General features: G+C 45.8%; 1 protein-coding gene across 1 annotated transcript; it reads left to right on the top strand.

Moving 5' to 3' along the window:
* Positions 1-938: 938 nt before the first annotated feature.
* On the top strand, positions 939-16,902 carry LOC104278976 (activin receptor type-1-like; the record flags this gene model as incomplete). Its single annotated transcript, XM_009876108.1, has 6 exons — positions 939-999; positions 5,981-6,247; positions 6,528-6,745; positions 12,009-12,108; positions 13,987-14,133; positions 16,583-16,902. Coding segments are annotated over exons 1-6 (1,104 nt in total), but the record flags the coding sequence as incomplete, so codon positions are not given.
* Between the last annotated feature and the right edge of the window lie 1,023 nt (positions 16,903-17,925).

The following is a 17,925-nucleotide window of genomic DNA, read 5'->3' as shown; positions in this document are numbered from 1 at the left end:
AGCCCTTCCGAGTTGGTCGGCTGGCCCTGCTCGCTGGGTCAAATTCCAGCAGAGATTGATGGTAGCTTGTCTCTATTCCGTGGTAATAACCGTCATTTAAATGTAGAGTTTAAGAAACTGCAGGAAGGTTTCTTTTCCAGAGGCCTGTTAAATAGCTGTTATTTCACCGTAAGCAGTGGGGCTTTTCTTTTGTTGTAAAGAGCCAAGTGTCCTGGAAAAGGTTAGAAATACACCAAAGAGTTGGCTCCTTCAGGTCCCATTTTGGGGGGAGCTTGCACCTCTGTGGGTGCGCCTGCTTCCACGCAGGACATAGCTGCCCGTCCTCAACTGCAAGGAAACGGAGCTGGGCGTGTGTGAGGAAAACCCTTGGAAAAGCAGCTTAGACTGCTTGAGCATAGTGTTTCCCTTAAACTCATCTTGCCCTTTTTCTTTCCGTGTAGCAATGGTTTCTGATGGTTGAAGAAAGTCAGAATTTTCTGACTGGGATCTTTTCTGTTTCCCCCCAAAACCCACATAATACACAGTTTTACAGACATTCTGTTTGCAATAATTTAATAATTGCAATAATTTAATACCTGGTTGAAAGGACGTACCTCCTATTTTAAATGCCTGCAGAGTACTGAAAAGGTTCATGTTTTCCTACTAACATGCTTCTATGCATGCAGTGTAGTTGCACAGGATATTTCTGTGACTATAAACCAAAAACCCCCCCCATATTTAAGCAATTGCAGTGAATTATTTTATAAATTACAGAAATGACTTGGGAAGCAAGTCACAGTAAAAAGGAAACTGTTTGATTGTGGTTGGTTGGTGTTTTGTACGAGCCACTGTCGGAAGACGTTGCTAAACACCGATTTTGGGGTGGCTGCGCTTGAACACATCGGTTTGGGTGCTGACGGCTCTCGTGTCTCTCCTCTCTCTGCAGCTCGGCCGTGGTGGATGGCGTTATGATCCTTCCCGTGCTGATGGTGATGGCGTTCCCCTCCCCAAGCTGGCAAGGTGGGTGACCCGTGTGGTGCTGCGGTCGGCGTCTGGGGCTGGAGGAGCCGCTCGCTGGCTGATGGCATGAGCACGTTGTGCTCGGGAACGAGGGCTTCACTTTTCCATTTCCAGTCGCCTGTCTGCGTATAAAGCTCATAGCATGTGTGATTGGTGTAGGTCTCGCCAGGGGCTGGGGAGGGGAGTGGGAAACATGATTTGAATGGCAAATTTTTGAGCTGTGTGACAAGTAGGTCTTTCTAGCCTGTGGGCTGAGGCATGGCTTGCGTTCTTAAAAGCCAGGGTTTTTTCTGTGGGAAGGGTCTTTGGAGTGTTTGGTATGGTGTTTGATAACCTTTCTGCGATTGCAGGAAGGTTATCAAACACCACTTTCTGCGATTGGGAGTGGGAAACATGATTTGAATGGCAAATTTTTGAGCTGTGTGACAAGTAGGTCTTTCTAGCCTGTGGGCTGAGGCATGGCTTGCGTTCTTAAAAGCCAGGGTTTTTTCTGTGGGAAGGGTCTTTGGAGTGTTTGGTATGGTGTTTGATAACCTTTCTGCGATTGCAGGAAGGTTATCAAACACCACTTTCTGCGATTGCAGAAAGGTCTTTGGGTATGGAAGGTGAGTTTTTCCTAGATCATTTATGTCGTGGTGCGCACATCAGGGCTTCGTGGCGTTCAGGGCTTGCCGTGGCAGAAGGGGAGCGGGTTGTTCCTGTTGCCGTGGGGAGGCAAGCATGGTTTGTCGGAAGGCCTTCCTGGTGTTTTGAGAGATGACCTCCTGGAAGGTGCATACTTGCTGCTTCACAAACAGGCTTTTACAAATGTTGAATGAAGGTCTGCTGTGAGTGACTTGGGTTTTATCAGTTCTAAATATTGAGTGACTTGAGAGGTGTATTTAGTGTTTGTTATGGCACATCTAATGCTCTTTGATACTTACCTTGTGAAATCTCTTTCTGAGATGCTCTGCAGAAATAACATTTATTTACAAATGTTGATGCAAATAATAAAAGGCAGAGTTAGAGTGGGTGGTGGAAGGTGAAGATTAAGAATGTGTGGAGGTCTAGTGATTGACTTCAGTCATGTCTATGAAAAGGAAATTGAAACAATTTAAAAAGGGAGGAACGTTGGATGAATGTGGAAATACATTAAACTGCTTGTGTTATTAGTATCTTGAAATAGGGTTTGGTAGGAGTTATCACACTTTACCTTCTTAGCACTGTTGAAGCACAGCTGAGTCTCAGACTTTCTTTGAGCTTTCAGAGCTGTTTGACCCGCCCCTGCCCAGCCCAGGGCTCCCATACGCCATCAGTGCCCAGGGTCCTTGTGATTTTCCTGGTTTATGGGGTTTTGTGGTGTGGACAACAGTAGTAAGGCTGAACAGCTGTTTCTTAGTGCTGGAAGATCCAAAGACTTTGGTTAAATTCTAAGTTGAATCAGTAATGAAATTATTATAGGCTGCCCAGGGAAGTGGTTGGGTACCCAGCAGGTATTTAAATACCATGAGGTATTTAAGACATGTAAATGTGGCACTTTGGGACGCGGGTTAGTGGTGGACTTGGCAGTGTTAGGTTGGGCTCTAATGTTAAGGGTCTTTCCCAACCTGAGTGATTTTGTGATTATTATTCTGGCTGTTGTGCACTGCTTGTTACTGTATGCATTGAGAAAGAGAAAATAAAACTGAGCAGAGTAGTTCTCTACAAACTTATTCTCCGTTTCCCTGAGATGGCTAAGAGTAGTGAGAGGAAGCTAACCACCAGAGGAGAGCTGTCTGATGTACAATTAAATGGACAAATAATTTTTCTTCAATTCATTCTGGTATTAAGCCCCAGCAGATCCTGCCTCTTCCCCCAATCCTACTCATGAGCAGCAATCATAGAATCATATAATCCTAGAATAGCCTAGGCTGGAAGGGACCTTAGAGATCATCTAGTCCAATCTCCCTGTCATGGGCAGGGACACCACCTCTCAACTAGACCAGGCAACACATGGGGACCGGGCGGGAACCGAACCCGCGACCTTGGTGTTGTCATTGTTGTCAGCACCGCACTTAAACCACTGAGCTAACCAGCCCCCAGTGTTCTTTTTAAATGAGTATTTTGGCCTTTGGGTGTGTAGTCCCTTTCACCCTCCTGGAGGTTTTGGCAGCTCTCTGAAATAAGCTTTGCCCGTGTTTTGTCACCTTTGCAATTTGATTTTGAGGGTTTTTTTCCCTGTATGAGAAGAGCCAGGCAACCTTGTGGGGAGGAATCGGGTTGGTGGGGCTGTTCCTCTTAACCCTGCACCGCTGTGAGTCCCGTCTGGGCCAGCCAAGGGCTGGGTAGGCTGAGGTGTGTTTCTCCTGCCCACACTTGCCTTTACCTGGGTCTTTTCCAGCCACATATGGAGAGGTTTTGTTGTGTCACGCAGGTTATCCCTCCCAACACTCGCTCACAGGTGTGTGCTAAATATATGGTGTATCTGTGTAGTAAGATGTACTAGTCTTTATCTGCATGGTGAAATTTAGTCCTGCAAGGAGCAGAGAGTTGGACTTAGTGATCCTTACAGGCCTGTCCAACTTGAGAAATTCTGTGATTCCAAGAAGTTTTGGAAGGGCAGGTGGGCAGTGGCAGTGCACTGCTGAAAGGAAATAGTTTGATATTGCTAAAGCCCTTCTTTAGAAGGTACACGTCATGTAATTAGAGACCGTGTCTTCAGAAGGAAAATTGAAACTTTTATGGTATGTTTTTACTTTTTTATGCCTTTTTAAATTACTTTGTCACATAATTAATGTGGACATTTTTTCAACTTCGTCACTATAGTGCCAATAAGAGAAGGGGGCCAAGTGCCTGTTGTACTTACTGCTTTGATGGAAAATGCATCGCCTCTCTGAATGCAGAGAGATCACTTCAAAACTAAGATGTGATACCAGAAACATCAGTAGTGTATTTCTCCTTGGAGAGAAGCTTCAGGAGACAAAAAACAGTTAATGTTTACAGTCCAAGAACTGGATACAAAGTACGAAATAAAACTGTCAAGATTGGTAAGTGGTTGTGCAAAACGAAGTTTTCTTTCCTTGCACCTGCATGTGCCCGGTGTCCCCAGGGTCCGGCACAGGAGCGCTGCCGCAGCTGGCCTGTCCGGGGCAAACACCGCGGGGTAAGTGCTACCTCTCCCCCCAAAATGTGATGTGATACTGGATCCACCTAGAAGCACTTACTCCCCCTGTGAAAGATGATGACTAAACCCAAGAGCTGCTCGTGGAAGTGTCTGCAGCCACACTCGTCCTCCTGCTGCGCTGCAGAAGAGGAGGCTGTCAGGTGGAGTGTCGTGAGTCTTGCTCTGTTGAAATACCTGGATAGGTGGAGTCGGTGTTCTTAATTGTGGGCTTTCACAGAGCGAATATGCAAGCAAGGGGGTTGCAATTTTAACACTTTCATAAGCGTGGGCTAATAAATGAGTTAATGAGAAGTTAATGCTAATCTCTGTATCTCGTGTGGCGAGTCGGGATGTTCTGTGCGTGTGTGCGCAGTATCTATGGGCCACAAGCGCAGCAATGAGTCTGCCTGTTACGAAACAAAAATATACGTGGTGAATGTGCGTAAGTAATGGAAGTATTTTTAAGCTTGGCTTCTTGCCCACGTGTGTTGCCTGACTGCTCTGTCCGCAGTTGGCCTGACAGCCTGCCCTGCCCGGAGCTGCTGGTGAGCAGGTGCTTCCCTCCCAGCGGCCGTGTTTGTCTCTGCAGCCGTAACCTCCTCATCGCAGCTGCCTCGGGACGTTCGCTGCTCGCCTCTGTGCCGCAGGAGAGCCCAGAGAGCTGTGGAGGAGCATCACCTGGCCCAGCTCTGCCTCAGCACACTGTGAAGCCACAGAGAGCAAAATGCGAGCACAGCCGATCCCACCCCAGGGAGCTGTGGCTGCATATCCAGCGCTCCGAGCTGGCTTTGTGTGCAGGGAGAGCGCAGCCGAGCTTGGACTGAGGCATCTCTCGGGCTTAGCCTGTGGCTTAGCCCTCGCCACTGGCCTGCAGAGACTGGAAGGGGAGTGAAACCAGTGTGATGGGTGCTGCTTGATTTCAAGATTCTTCCCCTAGTTTAGCTTTTGTTAGCAGTTCGGAAATGGGAAATTATTTTGGTGTATTTGCTCACTGTGGGAGGAGGGGAGGAAAACAAAGCAGAAAACAGAGTTTATTCCCAGTGGGCAGACACGAGTGATAGGCTTGAAAACATCTGACACATGGGATGCTCAGTTCCTGGGTTTGGTTCATCCACTGTGTTTGGTGGCTGGAAATTTTCCTCATGTGTTAGAACTAACAGGAGAATGTAAACGCCAGATAGGTTGCCCTAAAAGTGAGCGCGTGTGTGTGTGTGTGTGTGTGTCTGTGTGTGTGTGTGTACAAGAGAGAGCAGGGACTTGGTCTGTCCCTTGCGCTTGTGCCTCTTTCTCAGGCCTCCTCAAAGGCTTGCCTTCCTGGGACAGTGTGTCTGCATTTACTCTTCCAGGAAGCTCGTTAACCCCGCTAAACCCTATATAGCTGTGCCCACTGCAAATTTAAATGGCCTTAACTGGATTTAGTTAATGTCGTTTCCAGGATGCTTGAGAGTAACTATTTCCATGTAGAAATATAATGTGGTTTAGCAAATCGGTTTTAAATTTACAGTTTTTTAAATTTTTCTCTTCTGCTGAGTGTCGTGGTGTAGATGGCCCTCTCGTGTTGCATGCCTGCAGTAGTGTATGTGCGAGAAGCGATGTAAAATGTCGCTGAACTCTTGAAATTTGAGTGCTTGGAGTGAGCAGATATGGGTGGTATTTCTTTGATGGTGCAAGCTCATGCCTTTGTCTTGCTCCAACGGCTAGATTAGTATCGTTAGCACCTACTTGGTGGTTCTTTAGCACTAGCTGCAACTAATATTGCTTCCCTTAAACAGAAGGTTTTATTATTTGATGATTTCATTGTCTCTAACTGACACTCTTAAGAATGTTCAGAATAATTTTCTCAACTCTCCCCTTTTACAGGTGATGAACTAAAGCTAAATACGGTCCACTACGAGTGTGTGTGTGAAGGCATGTCCTGTGGGAATGGAGATCGCTGCCAAGGCCAGCAATGTTTTGCTTCTCTGAGCATTAATGATGGTGCTAAGGTTTACCAGAAAGGCTGCTTCCAAGTCTACGAACAAGGGAAAATGACGTGCAAAACGCCTCCGTCTCCTGACCAAGCTGTTGAATGCTGCCAGGGATACCTGTGCAACATGAACATCACTGCACAGTTGCCTTCTTCTAAAGGTGAGAGGTTAATTAATAAATAGCGAGTTCAGAGAAAGGGGAAGATAAAGCTCGGCTTTCCTCCGCTGTGCTGGGAGCGAGGTGCGCTAGCATCCTCTGACACCTGCACCCACAGGGCTCTGCCTGGGTCACGGCCTCTCTTGCAGGCCAGGTGCCTCCCAAGGGCAGTGTTGGTGTCAGTGCTGCTGGTTTTAAGGACTTTCTCTGGGAATCCAGAAATTTATTTGTCTCTTTTTTTCTCCCCCCCTGTCTTTTTTCCCTCTCCTCTCTCCTTTCTAAGGACAAACCTTTCAAGGAGAAGCTGCAGGCTACAGCATGGAAACACTAATCATTGTTATACTGGCTCCTGTGATAGTGTTGATAGTTTTCTCTGCAGTAGCTGTGCTCATCATCCGGAGAATACAGAAAAACCATATGGAGAGGCTCAATTCGAGAGATGCAGAGTATGGCACGATTGAGGGACTCATTGCATCGAATGTTGGGGACAGCACGTTGGCAGTAAGTAACCTGGGGCCTGGAGGGAACTCGTGTGGGCTTCCTTCACTTCCCAGCTCCCTCTCCTACCTCCAAGAGGGCCACAGCAGCAACAGGAGCTTTGCTGACGGGGATGCCACGTAACATCAGGGATTCTGCGGTGACGTTCCTGTACTCACAAAGCCATAGCTTAAATGAAATTTAATGAGAAGGTAGCTTGTGCAGGTATGGCTCCTTTGACCCAGAGAATTGCTATAAACTCTAGTCAAGCTGGCTGTGTTCCTAGGAGCAATGTCTACATGGCAAGACAGAGTGTGCCTCATCTGGGTAGCCTGCAGTGCTATGGAAGTTGTAAAAATGCCCTGTGTCTTTGATATAGAATCATAGAGTTGTCAGGGCTGGAAGGGACCTTAAAGCCCATCCAGTTCCACCCCCCTGCCATGGGCAGGGACATCCCCCACTAGATCAGGCTGCCCAGAGCCCCATCCAGCCTGGCCTTAAAAACTCCCAGGGACGGGGCTGCCACCCCCTCTCTGGGCAACCTGTGCCAGGGTCTCACCACCCTCATGGTGATATACAGAAGACAGCTTGAAAGGCTGGAAAAGATGTGATGCTAGGGGAGGAAGAAAATATTGTTAAAGATATTTTTAACTTTTAAAAAACTTCAAACGTGACTCCCGTGATCTTAGCAGAAGGGCCCTTGTATGCCTGGGAAATCAGTGAAATTTTGTTGACACAGGAGTGGTAGGAATTTTAAGGAACGAGAATTGCTTAATCAAAATTCTGTTTTGAAAATATGTTCTTGTTCATGCATTCTCTGGAAAATAAAATGACATCGAGGGAAGGGTTTCCTTTTTAAAGAGTTAATGTATCTTTCCATTTCACTTGAGGCCAGGAAAAAAGCCTTCCCAGCAGCCTTCCCATGCTTTACTGAAGCTGAGCAAGTAAGGCTTCAGAGGCAGCTTGAGTGTTAGGTTCCGAAACCAATGCAAAGATGAGAAGTTTTCTCCTCCTTGCATTTCTGAGATAAAATCTCTTCAGTGTTAAGAGTCTGGAAAACATTTTCCATCTTGGTGCTTTCCTGCCACAGTGTGCTTTCACTGGAGGGTTGAAAAGTGGCTAAAGAAAAATGGTCCAAACCACAAATATTTTAAATAATATACTGCTAAATACTTTGACTTTCTGTGTTTTGGACTGGGTTTTTCTCTGCGGGAGAGAGAATCTGAAATGGATATTTCTTTAAGTGAGGAGTAACTTTCAATATCCGCATTAGAAGGTGTTGGTTACTACCAGCTAGGGAAGCAGTTGTGACTATGTCCGAAAAGCACCCCAGAAGACGTTGGAGCTCCTCACCTGAGAGCTGGCAATTGCTTTGCAGGCCCAGCTATAGGAATTTATTAAAAGATGGTCTTTGGGACTGCTCAAACAGAACTGTTTTGGGGATCTGGAAACTATTTCTTGATGCCTTTGTTCTGAGACGGAGAAGTTTCTTCAAAATACTGCTGTGATAAATGCTGCAAGAGTCTGGTGGAAAACCCTTCCATGCACAGGACAGCATGTCCTGAGAAGATTCAGGGCTTGAGATGGCCTGTGAGGGATGCCTTGGAGAAGAGTCTTCTTTGAGGGAAAACTAGGTTAAAGCTGAGTGATCGGGCTGCTGGATGCCCCAATATGTGTTTTTGAAACAGCTGGTGTGGGGAACGAGTAAGTAAACCAGTGCTTCAGCCTGGAGGATAGCCTGGTGTGGGATGATGGAGGCACAGCATGGCAAGGGCTGGGAGAGGGTGGATTGGAATCAGTTGTTGGCCCTTTGCAGTACAGTAACAGAGGGAGGCATCAAAACTAGCAAGTAAGAGGAAGGATGAAAATAAGCGAAGTGGTTCTTGATGCAGGTAATTGAACCAGTGGAACTTCTTGCCCAGTGATTTTTCTAAGGCTGCAGATGTGAGTACATTCAACAAGCAACAGGTTGAGAAGACTGTGTGTTGTTAAGCAGACTAAAAAAATAAAAAAAAAACCAAAACAAAAACTAGCTATGGAAATCCCTGAGCTGAATGTGACTGAAGGCTGCCAAGGGCATCAGAGGAAAGTATTGCGTGTGTTAAATATTCCCATGTTTGCTTCTGGTTCACTCCCCTCTAACCGTGCCGTGACTCTTAACACCTGATGCCCCTGTACTTCCGTATGTCTAATACTCCTCTCAAATACTGCCCCAGTTTCCCCTCGTGTAATGCCCTACTGAAGGGCATTGCTTTTGGGTACGCTCAGAGACGAGACACCAATCGGGAGGACCTTTGAGCAGTTTGGTTTTTTCTGTGCCATCTGCCTTGGCAGGATGGAGCAAGCAAGCAGCCGCCCCAGCCGTGGTGCAGGCTGCAGCAGATTGCTCCTGCTGCCCTGCTAGCTTGCTTCAGCTGGATCCTCTATGCACTTGGTATTCTCTGACGCCTTTAATTCTCTGTAATTAGCCGACAAGGCTTGATTCTGTGTCCCTGATCTAAACCAGCTGGTTTCGGTATGTTCACCATCACCTGAGCCTTGTGCAGCTGGTTATCTGTCTTCAAGCACTGACTTCCAGCTTTTACCATCTCTTATCTGTGCAAGACCATTCCATTTCCATTGACACTTCAAGTCATTTAACGATACTTGAGTGATAAAACCTGAGAAGAATAAATCAAAATTCTTTCTAAAAGAAACAGAGAAGTTGCTCGCTGTGAAGGCTGGGTCTGAGCTGTTTGTTCTGGCCAGACCTGCTCAGCCCTGTGCCTCCCCAGCGCTGGTGGTGTAACACAATTGATAGCTCCTTCTTTGTAAGTGTTCATCTAATCAGTAAGCCTTTTTTAAATTCCAGATTTTTCTTCTCCATTGTGTACTTTAAATTGCTGTTTTTGTTACACATTAGATAGGTTTACGTTTAGGATTAGTCTCCACAGTGTAGCAAATGCTGAAAGCCATAAGCTTCCTAATGGGGAGTGGAAAGAGCTGTGGCCTCTTCAAATCTTGTTTTTATAGTCACTGCAGATAAGATTGTTTGGGTTTCTTTTTTTTTTTTTCCCTCCCCCCTTCTGATACAAGCAGGAAGGAAAATGAGCTCTCAGTTTGTATTAAAAAGGAAAAGCAAAGCAGCAGTCTTCTCTCATTCTTAGATTATCTTTTTCTTGAGCACTCATGAAAAAACTGTTAGGATAAATGAGAGTTCATCAGATCTGGTTAAAGCCCAGTAGTGCAGTTTGCTGGAGATATTAGAAAGTTGATTATGCTTACTTTTTGGGGTTTTTTAAATCCTATTTTCCTTTGTAAAGAGAAAAAACCCCTCAGTAATACAGTTACTAATGCTTTGAACTAGTGCAGAATCCCTAGCCATAAAAGTAGCTGGGTATTAACACTTTGAAAGTCTAATAGGTTTTTAACATTCAGTTAGAATTTGTGAGTTTTTGTGGGGTTTTGTGTGTTTGGTTTTTTTAACATGCTTACAGTTTGAAGTCATGTTTTCATGCACTAAAAATCCAGAAACTGATAAACACTTTTAAGAAAGACTGACTATGGAAGACATGTGGCTGTATCAATGATGTATTATCGTGCAGGTGATACAGGTAACATTCCTGTCACCTTGTGTATTTCAAACCAGTTATAAATAACTGTACCAAACTTGAATAGTTTGGGAAAAAACTCCCTATGACCGTTCCCCACCCCAGAACGCCTGCTGGTGCTGGTGGTGAGGGGCTGTTCATTTGAGCGTAGTTCAGCCACATCAGGGAAGGAGAGTTGCAAGAAGTGATTTGGGTGATGTCTCTCGGAGAAGTTCTGATGTGGGGCAGGGACTTGAGATTTGTGGGAGAAGCCGCCGCGGTGCCTGACGTGCTTGTGGCCATTCTTCTCAGGGCTTGTTGTGCTCAGCCACCTCAGCCTCTTGCGCTGTCAAAGATGTGTCCGTGGGCAGGTGGGTCCTTTCCCCGCAGGTGACGAGCAAGTGATGCTTCTCCTGTCCCGACGCGTCCCGTTGGCGCCGTGGCTCCGTGCAGGATGGCGCTGGCAGCTGTGCCACGGGGGTCAGAGCTGGCTTGTCCCCACGGTGGGTACTGTCAGATCGGAGTGCCGTCTGCGGACCCCAGGCTGTGGGCTGCTGTCCCCCCTCAGCACACGTAGACCCAAAAGTCAGCCGTCTACCAGGATTTTCGGCAAAACTGGCTCCCCTCCCGTGTTGCTTCAGAGAAAATGGTCAGACAAGCATGTACAGGAAACAGCTTAAAAAGGTGCTGGAAAAGCGAGCTGTGTGGCAGGGGTATGTCAAGTTTATCTGTACCATTTCAGTTAGAAACTCAGCTGTGGCTGTCTCTGGAGTCTGTTTATAGCAGTAAAAAAATTCAAAGTTCTCAGTGTCTCTCTGTGGTACGCCTTTATTCATAGGGATTCGTAAAAATGCTTTTGGGAATATGCAGTGCTCTAGATCAGTGGGGCTGGGACACGACCTTAGCTTTAATTAGTGAAAGCCCATTTGTGTTGCTGTGCCCTCCTGGTCACACCTCTTTGGGGAAAAAGCCACAGGTGTCTGGAAGAATGGGAAAAGTCTGCAGGAATGTTCAAAAGTAACTGCTGATTTTCTTTCTGCTAACTGAATAGGGATGAAGGTCTTCAGTATAAGAGCCAGAGAATATAACTTTATTTCTTTTGGAGGTGGCTCTGATTATTGCAAGGCATAGAAAAACTTTATGGGGATAATAAAGCTGATACTATCCTGTTTGAAGTAGGTGATAGATACAGAATTGAGAGAGCATAAGCTGAGTAGGAGAACAACGAAGTGCTGGAAAAGGGTGGAATTTCGGCAGAGGATAGCTCATTGGTGCAAGTGAGCTTCTGACCTCACAAGCAGTAAAATTATTGTAATTTATTTATTAAGCAAAATGATACTGTAATGGTAAATATAAGATAGTGATGAAATAAGAAGTCTGAGAATGGAATGAAGCTTGATTCATTTGCTGTTTCTTGGTGTGTGGTTTGTAAACTACCAGCAGGAAGGGATTATCCCGAGTTGTGGCTCCCCTTCCAGTCTCTTCTGTGTGTGAGTTGTCTTTTGAACTGGTAGAATCTCGCAAAGAGCGTTATTCCTTTTCCATCTGTGTGGGGATGGGGACAGTCCTGTGTGACCAGTTGGCATCACCAGAGCCACCGAGATACCCGTGGGCTTTAACTGAACCTGTCCTGGGAAGTGGGGCAGCTTTGTGTGTTTAAACAGTGACAAAATGTATTTTCTCACAGGTTGTGAACTTCTGCTTTTCCTTTTGAACAGGATTTATTAGACCATTCCTGCACATCTGGAAGCGGTTCGGGACTTCCTTTCTTGGTGCAAAGAACAGTGGCTCGCCAGATCACGCTTGTCGAGTGTGTAGGTTAGTGGAATTCTTTTCTGCATTGAGTGCCAAGTCGGTAACAAGTGCAGAGAGAAAGCTTTATCTCCCATCCTCTGATTTTCCTTAGTTGCTTAGATAAAATATGTGAAACTTTTCAAGCTTCAGCTGAGAGAGTGTATTTGGGTTTGGGAAGTGAAGTGAAAAAATTAGTTTTGGATCCGTGCAGAAGAAAGGGGCAAGTATCACCTGTGCTTTATGATTGACAAATTCAAGCTTTGTTCAGTGAGATATTAGAAAATACAAACTAGGTTTGTTTGGGTACTCTGTGAGCTAAATAAGCTATGCTTTTAGAAAAGCAGGCTCAATTTGAATTTGAAATTTGAAACTGTCAAACTGTGAGACAAGCACTTATTCATTAAATGCTGTTCAATTAGAAAAGGATCACCTGGAGTTGAGAGATCTGCAGTTGAATCGTCAAGAAAAGTGGCTAACATGGTGTTAAAAAAAATCACCCAAAATCCACCGAAGAAAAACTCTTGGTTTTTTTATGCCATTAGGCTGGGAACACAAAAGTTTTGTAACTTCCTTGCTCTGCACTGTTACTTTGGGACTGTGCAGGCATCATGCACTGTTGCTGCTCTTTTTCCCCCTTAAGGAGAGAATCTCTCTGGTAATTCTTCCCTAAAACTCTTCTGGATCTTTAATTTTTTACAGGGCTTCAGTGTTGATTTTAAGGATCCGTTAATTTTTTTCTTGAACATATGTATATTATTAATTAAATGGCGTTAAATTTGAATTTAGTAATTTTAGGAAACATTTGGGCCAAAGATATCCTGAGACAGTGACATTGTAGGAAAAAAAGACTGTTTTGTGATTTGAACTCGGAATGGGTTAACACCTGCCTGTAAGTTGCTGGAAGTTTTAACTGTCAGAGTATTAAATTAAGCCCGACTAACGTGGATGAATCTGAATCTATGGGCCTATATTTTAGCAGTGATTTTTTGCTTTTGGCTTGTAGTATGTATTGAGTAGGCACAAGTGTTCACACCTGCATTAAATCGAAGGGCACGTCCTCTGATGTGCTGCAATTTCTCTTCATCAGAAACTGTGCAATATCGCCTGTGTGATTTTTGTCTGTGATAGAGGCAGCTCTCTGTGCGAGTGTAACACGTGTGCGTAAGCGTGTCTCTGGAAGTACGCCACGTTGCTTTGCTCTCGGTACTTGATAATTTCGTGTGTCTTTTAAGCTATTTGGGCAACAGGCTTGGCATGCACACAGTGGGTGCTGATGTCCACGGGACAGGGTGGATTTTAGGAGTTTTGAGGGTTTTTTTTGTTTTGGGGTGTTGTGCATTTTTGTTTAGATGGATTTTGATTTTGTTTTGTTGGTTTGGGTTTGATTTTTTTTGTTTGTTTTTTTGGTTTTTTTTGTAAAATCATTGTTCTGCATGTTTTGTGTCTGACTGTGCCAACTGTTTTGGCAAGCACTGATAATGTAATAGAAATGTAAAGGCTGTGTGTATCCCCAGCGTTACATATCCTCCCTGTGCCCCTAGCTTCAGAATTCGTAGATTTACTGGCAGGGCTCACAATGGCCCTGCAGTACGCTGCCCCAGCTGCATTGCTGCTGGCTGGCTGGTTCCCCCAGCCTGGCACGAGCGCTCCGCCTTCCGTATCAGCGTGTGAGGAGGAGAGATCCACTCTCTTGGAGCTAGTGGTTGAAACAAACAGGAAAAATGAGGGGGCAGAGGAGCATAACGTGACTGTGGAGCGGTAACAAACGTGTGCTGGGGTGGTGAGACTACCCCAGTGCGATATTTGGGCTGTGGCTGTTGAGTTCCCGTCCTGTCAGCTGCTCCTGACCGCCTGCCCTGTGAATGCCATTGACACCTTTTCCTGTGTGTTTTGCCCCACCAGGAAAGGGCCGTTATGGAGAAGTTTGGAGAGGTCAGTGGCAAGGAGAAAATGTTGCTGTGAAGATCTTCTCTTCTAGAGATGAAAAGTCCTGGTTCAGGGAAACGGAGCTGTACAACACTGTATTGCTGCGGCATGAAAATATTTTAGGTAAGTAGGACAACCGTGTTCATGTGTCCTAGTGTGGCTGGTGTAAAGGTGAGCTGACTGGACTGTTCACTTGTGGAGCACTGCACACTTGCTGGGTATCTTGCAGTCTTTGAGATTAGGTCCTTGTGTTTGCCATAAGTAGTTGAAAAGAAATTTTGAGGGGTACGCTTGCCAGGACAGTGCTGAAATCTTAGTCCTGACTGCCTTCACAAATCATTGTCCTCCTCTAAGGTTCTAGCAAGAAGCAATTGGGCAGATGAGTCAACTGTTGGAAGAAGAATGGAGGTGCCACAGACCTGCATGTGAAGAATTTGCCCTTGTGGCACTTGTTGAAGGCAGCCAAATGGCAAGAGTGCTGCAGAGAGGTTCTGGTGGCTCTTGATTCTCTTACTGCTTTGATTTATCTGGGAGGAGTCAAGAGAGAAAAAAGTGAAGAGGAGTTCATAATGAGATTTAAGTATTTTAATACTTTTTCTTGTGCCTGAATAAGGTGCAGCATGAATCCATTATCTTCCTCTGTGTAACTGTCCTGCCCAGGGTCAAACAAAGCTCCTTTAGTGTTCGAACATCAGCTATAGCTGCCCCTTGATGGTGCATCCCGTTTCCCTGTGAATAGGGAAGTACCGCAAGTTTGAATCTTTCCTATTCCCTGTGCTTTGCATGCTCGGTTCCAAGTGCTTATAAAGTGGCTTTTGTGTTGTGAGCCGTGGATGAAGTTTAAGCAGCCCTTTGGTTCCTAGCAGACATGACCTTCTTACGCTGGTGTGCCACCAGCAGCTTGTTTTCTGAGTGCTGACACTGCCTCACCTGCAATCTGTCTGTCTTCAGTCAGCTGTATTTGGGCTCCTTATTCTTGTTTTCTGTCAGAGAATATTCCTGCGCTCTGTGGCTCACCCTGCTAGACGTTTGTCTAATGTTTCCTGAAGCAGTTCCTTTGTTACTATAAAAATAATTTGGTGGCCTACTGAAATGTGAATTATTGAACTTTCCTTCCCGAGAGAGCAAGTAACTTGGCTGAAATTACATTACACGTTTCCCATGGTCCTCTGTCTGTGTTTAGTCTTTCTTGATAACTGTCAAATTTGTTGGCTATTTTATGGATTTATTTTTTTTAGGTGTGATATTAGACGATAATGTAGATTACAGAAGTGTCACACTGTGCGAAAGTCTGACTTCAAGAGAGAAGGAGTGGATGTTCTTTGTGAGGAATGTCATATGCGGGCTTTTAATAAACATGACTTATTCCTCTAACTTGGGAAGAAAACTTTTGTTGCTTCCCAGCTGAAGTTGAGGTCAGCAGTGCGCTGCTGCACAATAAATTCAGAGGTAACAGGGAGGGAGCCGCTCCTGCATTTTGGGTTCTGTTTTAAGACACCACGTTTTTGAAGGTAGTTCTTTTGGTTCACAAGTTTCAGAGAGAAATTTTTCTCCATTCCTGTGTAGAAAATCACTGTGAAGTAATAGCTGTGGTGCAGAAGGGACTCTGCCTTACCTTACCATGGAAGGACGTTGCACACCAGTTGAACTGCCTGGTGTTCAGAATAGAAGAAGTAGTGTTCTTTGGGTTTTGCAGTACTAATTCTCTGCTGCTGCCACACTTTCCTTAGCCATCTGCCGCGTTTTCTGTCCAGTGGCACCGGTGTGGGCTGGGGAGCGGTTGAGACGGTTGGGTGTTTGGAGCTTGGGCAGCTCAGAACAACGCTGTAGTTCTCGCTCCCCAGGCTGCCACAATCCCTCTGCAGCCTTTTAAATGATCGGAGATCACTGCTGAGCAAGTTGTTGCCGGGCAAGAGGAGATTTTTTCGGTTCATGTGTGGCCAGTGGGGCGGACGTGCCTGTGCAGACAGCGAGCTTTTGGCGTGGCGAGGTGGGTCGCTGGAAGTGCTCTGATAGACTTCCCCTGGCTGGATGTGTGAGGCTGGCACAGCACATGGGCACCTGTTTACTGGGACGCGATACGTACATGAAACACATTTAACGCTTTCTCAGTGGCCTGAGTTGGCTGCTTGCTCTCCCTAAAACACCGTGTCTGCCCGAGGTATTGCTCCTTTCCAGTGTGACCCTGTCCAGTGGGCAGCAGCAGATGGGCAACAACTTGGTGGTCTTTTTAACTGGAAACTTTCTTGCTCCCAAGTCCTTCAGAAAGAGGGGAAAAAATTTAATATTTTTTTTTTTATTTGTAAAAGTGTGTGATCCTAGAAAGTAATTGCATTTGGTGTGACTGACAAAATAGACAAATATGTTCTTGTGAAGAGACTTGAGTCCAGAATAAGTCAGCCCTTTTTTCATCATAGTAGTACATGCAGTCTGTGTTCAGTGCAGTACAATCATGGGAAAGTTTTAATTAGAGTTTTAAATTGCAAGAGGGGCCTAGTAGCATTGATTCTTGAGGGAGTCTTGAGGGAGCTCTGTCACTTTGGTTTCTCCTTTTTCCTTTCTCTCTTTCTAGGTTTTATTGCGTCTGACATGACTTCCAGGAACTCCAGCACACAGCTGTGGTTAATCACCCACTACCACGAGATGGGGTCTCTGTACGACTACCTGCAGCTCACCACCCTGGACACCGTCAGCTGCCTCCGCATCGTGCTCTCCATTGCCAGCGGCCTCGCGCACCTGCACATCGAGATCTTCGGGACACAGGGCAAGCCGGCCATCTCCCACCGGGACCTGAAGAGCAAAAACATCCTCGTGAAGAAGAATGGGCAGTGCTGCATAGCAGATTTAGGTGAGCTCAGTGTCCTGAGAGCCATCCTGCGGGAACCTCTGCTGGTACGGGGAGCGGGAGACAGACTCCTGGCAGCAGTGACAGCTGTGAGGTGGTGATGCTGCCCACCAGGACCCCATCCCCCTGTGTCCTGGTGGGACCCACCCTGATCACCTGTCCCAGGACTCAGTGGCCACCGGGCTGCAGCTCCCACAGATCAGCTTCCAAGCTCCTTTCCCCGAGCATCCCAGAGCCCCGTGCTCCCTGGGTCCTTCCAGTGCCAGTCTTGCGCTGGATAACTCCTCCAGCCCGGTGTGGGGCTCTCCACCACCCCTGGATCTGGGCTTTAAGGAGTCCGGAAAAGTCTAGAAGTCCAGACTGAGAAAGGCCATGGCAGTGTGGCTCGTGCACACCTCGGGGTGCCTCTGACAGCATTTTACTTTTTTGAAGACAAGGGAGAAGGTAGCGGTGCAGCAATAGAATTGGCGAGTCAGAAGTGTACCCAGAGATGGGAATTTGTTTTCGGTATTAATTCCACTGCGTAGTTCCTCTTGCTTTTGCCTCAGGGACATGAGATATGCACAGGGAAGATATGAAAATCATGCATGTGCACCTGTCTAAATTTGCTGAGAGAATATAAGTTAAAAGCTGAGCAGTAAATTGAAAACGCAAAGCTTCAGAAAGCAGCTTTTAATTATATTTTACATTGAGGAGGGGGTGCAGCATGTACTGGCATTGATTGACATCACGCTGATAAAATGAAATCTACTACATTATTTACCTAGAGGCTTCAGATATTTGAGAGATTTTCTGAGAGAGCACAGCAATAAACATTTCCCAGTTTAGTTTTGAAGATGGTAAAATAGCTATTTTTAAACATGAAATCCTCAGGCATGCGTCTGATAGATGTTTGTTACTTGTCTGTAAAGGAGAGTTACCATGGAGTTCACTGCTTCTGGCCTATGTTTATGCCCTTTTTTCCTGTATAGCTTTGTCCTTTTTTTTTTTTTTCCCTCTTCTCTGAGACTCGTGAGTACAAGCAGATGGAGAGATTCACTAGAATTATGGAATCATAGAACAATTCAGGT

Source organism: Apaloderma vittatum, unplaced genomic scaffold (assembly GCF_000703405.1).
Source record: "Apaloderma vittatum isolate BGI_N311 unplaced genomic scaffold, ASM70340v1 scaffold31549, whole genome shotgun sequence".
NCBI lineage: Eukaryota > Metazoa > Chordata > Aves > Trogoniformes > Trogonidae > Apaloderma > Apaloderma vittatum.
Note: the sequence above shows the minus strand (reverse complement) of the source record. Positions and strands in the feature narration are given on the sequence as shown.